At 54.0% G+C, this 3025-nt stretch overlaps 1 protein-coding gene across 1 annotated transcript in view; it reads left to right on the top strand.

Moving 5' to 3' along the window:
* Nucleotides 1–2349: 2349 nt before the first annotated feature.
* The window catches only part of EFHD1 (EF-hand domain family, member D1), a gene marked incomplete at its 5' end in the record, with an annotated part of 7205 nt that continues 6529 nt past the window's right edge, over nt 2350–3025 (top strand). The window contains one exon of the mRNA XM_009866806.1: nt 2350–2497. Within this exon, the coding sequence (XP_009865108.1) occupies nt 2350–2497 (148 nt within the window). The remainder of the gene's footprint in view (nt 2498–3025) is intronic.

Below are 3025 nucleotides of genomic sequence, written 5' to 3'. Positions count from 1 at the left end.
GGCAGGGGTGACTGAGCCCTGAAGCTGTGCCCCACGCTTAACCCTTTCGAGGTGGCGTGTTTGCCCTCAGGCTTAGTGCTGGGGCAGGCACCAAGGGATGGTGTTTGCCTGCAGGTAGTGTCCATAGCAGAAGGGTAAGAGGAGTGTGGCAGATCCAGGCTGGGCTTGTGCCCTCCTTTTGCCTTCATCTCCATTATCCCGTCACTTTGAGGGGCTGGGCAGTGTCCTGGCTCCAGATAGGCATCCCTCAGTGAGAGCCTTGGTGTAGTCCTGCTTCTTCTGCACCCAGCCAAAGGGCAGTGTGAGCTTGCTGGAGCCAAAAAACCCACAAACAATCCTGAGTGCCTCCCTGCCACAATATGTTTTGGTGCTTTATCTGATCAAAGACACTGCCTCTCCAACCACCCTATTGCAGAGGAATGGCTCCACACCCTTTCTCCCAAATTTAAAGGAAAAGCAAATTGACAATTAGATATTGCACTTATTACGCTTCTCTGAGGTCTTGAAAGTGCGTCTCGGAGCTGGGCTCACTAATGCTGTGAACATATTCCTTAATTAACTGACACCTTCCGTGCTGTGATGAACCCACTGCCTTTCCTCTCTGTGATATCATAGGTCTGTGACCTTGTTTCTGCTCTGACAGTGGTTTCTTTCTCAGTTTTTCAGAAGACTGCCTGGCCTGGTGGGCTTATGGGTTTGCTGGGTGCAGAACGTGGAAACAAACTGGTAACAGGAGCTATGTGCCAACCCAGGGTGACATGCCTGTCACTTGCTGTCTCTTGTGCATGGGACTCTTGGAAACAAAGAGGCGTAGAGAGTATAAAGGAATAGTTGTGGAGGTGGTGGGACTCTGAAAAGCTGTTGAGGCCACCCAGGTTTTTGGGGAAAAGCATCTTGTGCCAGTGCTCATGAAAGCAGGGGCAGAGCTCTTGGCTGCAGCCCTGCCTCACGCTGCCCACGCCTGCGAGCAGCTCAGGGCCCGCGGCTTTGTTCATGCCTTCTTCCTCTGCCACAGCTTCCTCTGTGGCTGTGAGGTTTCTCAGCTGGAAAGGGCCTTCTTCCAGGGTAACCACAACTGTGCAGGTCTTGGTCTGGGATGACTACAGCTTTCATTTCTTTGGAAGAGAGCTAATAATCAATGACAGATGATGGGCAGAACAATGTTACCGGCTCCTATCAACAGAAAAGCTTCAGTGCTGTGCCTAGGGTTTCTTTTCTGAACGATTGAAAGGATTTAAGTGTGTTGGCGTTGAGACGATGGCGAGGGGACAGTGGCAGGCTCTGTACATGGGCTGAACCCATTCTGGCAGACCCTCTCCCATATTCCCACGTGAGCCCCCAGCTGTGTGCTGGACCCCGATAGCAGGATCGGGATGAGGGTGGGTTGTTGTCGGGCTGTCTGGTAGCAGAGCGCTCGTCTCTCTAGTCTTTGGACTTTGAAATCCAGTGATAGCCCTGGTGGGTGTGAAGCGCTGGTTGCTGGGTGGGACGGATGCTTTACTCACACCCGCAGCAGATGTTAGGGGAGGAAGTCATGCACGGGCCCAGGCTGAGCACGGCAGGTCACTGCCTCCCCATCCCTAAAGCACTCTGCCCCTTGCACAGCATCTCGTCTCCTGCGGAGAGTCCTTGCAGTCCTTTGTGCTCTGTCGGGAGCACGGTTCCACTCCAGCCTTGCTCCTAGAGGTGGGCACTTGTTTCCTCTGCCAGCCTGGCCTGGTGGTGCAGCCCACAGCATGGGGTAAGATTGCTGTGCTCCCCCTGGGACTGCCTTTCTGTCCTGCTGGGGACCCCGAACGAAGAGCTGCCCTGGAGCCTGATGCCTGTGTAGTACAAAACCATTTTGGAGAGGAGGTGTGCTTTGGAGAGAGTTAGAGGGGATGTGTTTTGCTTACAGAGGAAAATAGCTGCTTTCTGCTGGGAGGTTTTGGTTGATCTCTGCTCCCTGTTTCTCCTTGAACTGAGCAGGAGACCAGTTAGCGCTGGTGTGCCTTGGCCTTAGTGTGCTGGTGCGTGTTGTAAGCTGTGTGCAAGTAACCTTTGTGCTGGACACGCAAGTGGGCAGAATGGAAATCCCACTGAGATAAGCCGAGTTCCTCTATGCTGCTTCTGTGTGGGTGGTTTGGTCTGAGCTTCCCTGAGCGCTTCTCCCTCTGATGAGACAGCTCTGAAAGCTGCCAGCTACTTCCCTAGCTTAATATATCTCAGCACTGGCCACGTTGTGTAGCTTCCCCTCTCCCCTGAGCTTTGAACAACCCTGTGACTTTATCTATTTGCACAGTTCCTCTTCTGGGAGGATGTATATGGGGATTGATGAGGACTGAACCCCTCCCCTTTTGCACCCTGCAGGTATGACTCGGGACGGGATGGGTACATCGACCTGATGGAGCTGAAGCTGATGATGGAAAAGCTGGGAGCCCCACAGACCCACCTAGGGCTGAAGAACATGATCAAGGAAGTGGATGAAGACTTTGACGGGAAGCTTAGCTTCCGTGAGGTGAGGGTGGCTCCAGGAGCAGACAGGGATGTGGCTGTGGGGTGGAGGGAGGAGGCAGCCAGGCCGTGTACTCCAGCTGTAAGTAGCCCTGTCCCATCAATATTTCTCCAGATGTGGGGTGCAGTGGAGAAGCAGGTGAGCTTCCCTGTGCCTTGGGGAGATCAGGATGTGGAGCATTGTCAACATTCATCTCCACATAGCAGCAGTGGTACCTGATGCCAAAGCTCTCCAACCTCCCTGCTTGCTTTGGGAGCACATTGAGCCCTGATGCAGCTGCCTGGGAGCTGCCTCAAGAGCTCCCTGCTGTAGCTGGAGGTGGCACGGCCCTTCAGTCATAAGGTCTCATTGCTGGGCTCCTGTGGTACAGTGGCTCAGGCCTTGTTTCAGGTGTAGTGTAAGGGGACTTCTCAGAGCTGCTGGTCTCATGGGGCACAGGAGGCTTCCTCTTGCAGTTTATGTTGGGTCCCTCTCTGTATCATGCAGTGACCAGCTACGCCACGCTTCCCGCAGCAAGGAATAAACGTGGTG

Source organism: Apaloderma vittatum, unplaced genomic scaffold, assembly GCF_000703405.1.
Source record: "Apaloderma vittatum isolate BGI_N311 unplaced genomic scaffold, ASM70340v1 scaffold29223, whole genome shotgun sequence".
Taxonomy (NCBI): domain Eukaryota; kingdom Metazoa; phylum Chordata; class Aves; order Trogoniformes; family Trogonidae; genus Apaloderma; species Apaloderma vittatum.
Note: the sequence above shows the minus strand (reverse complement) of the source record. Positions and strands in the feature narration are given on the sequence as shown.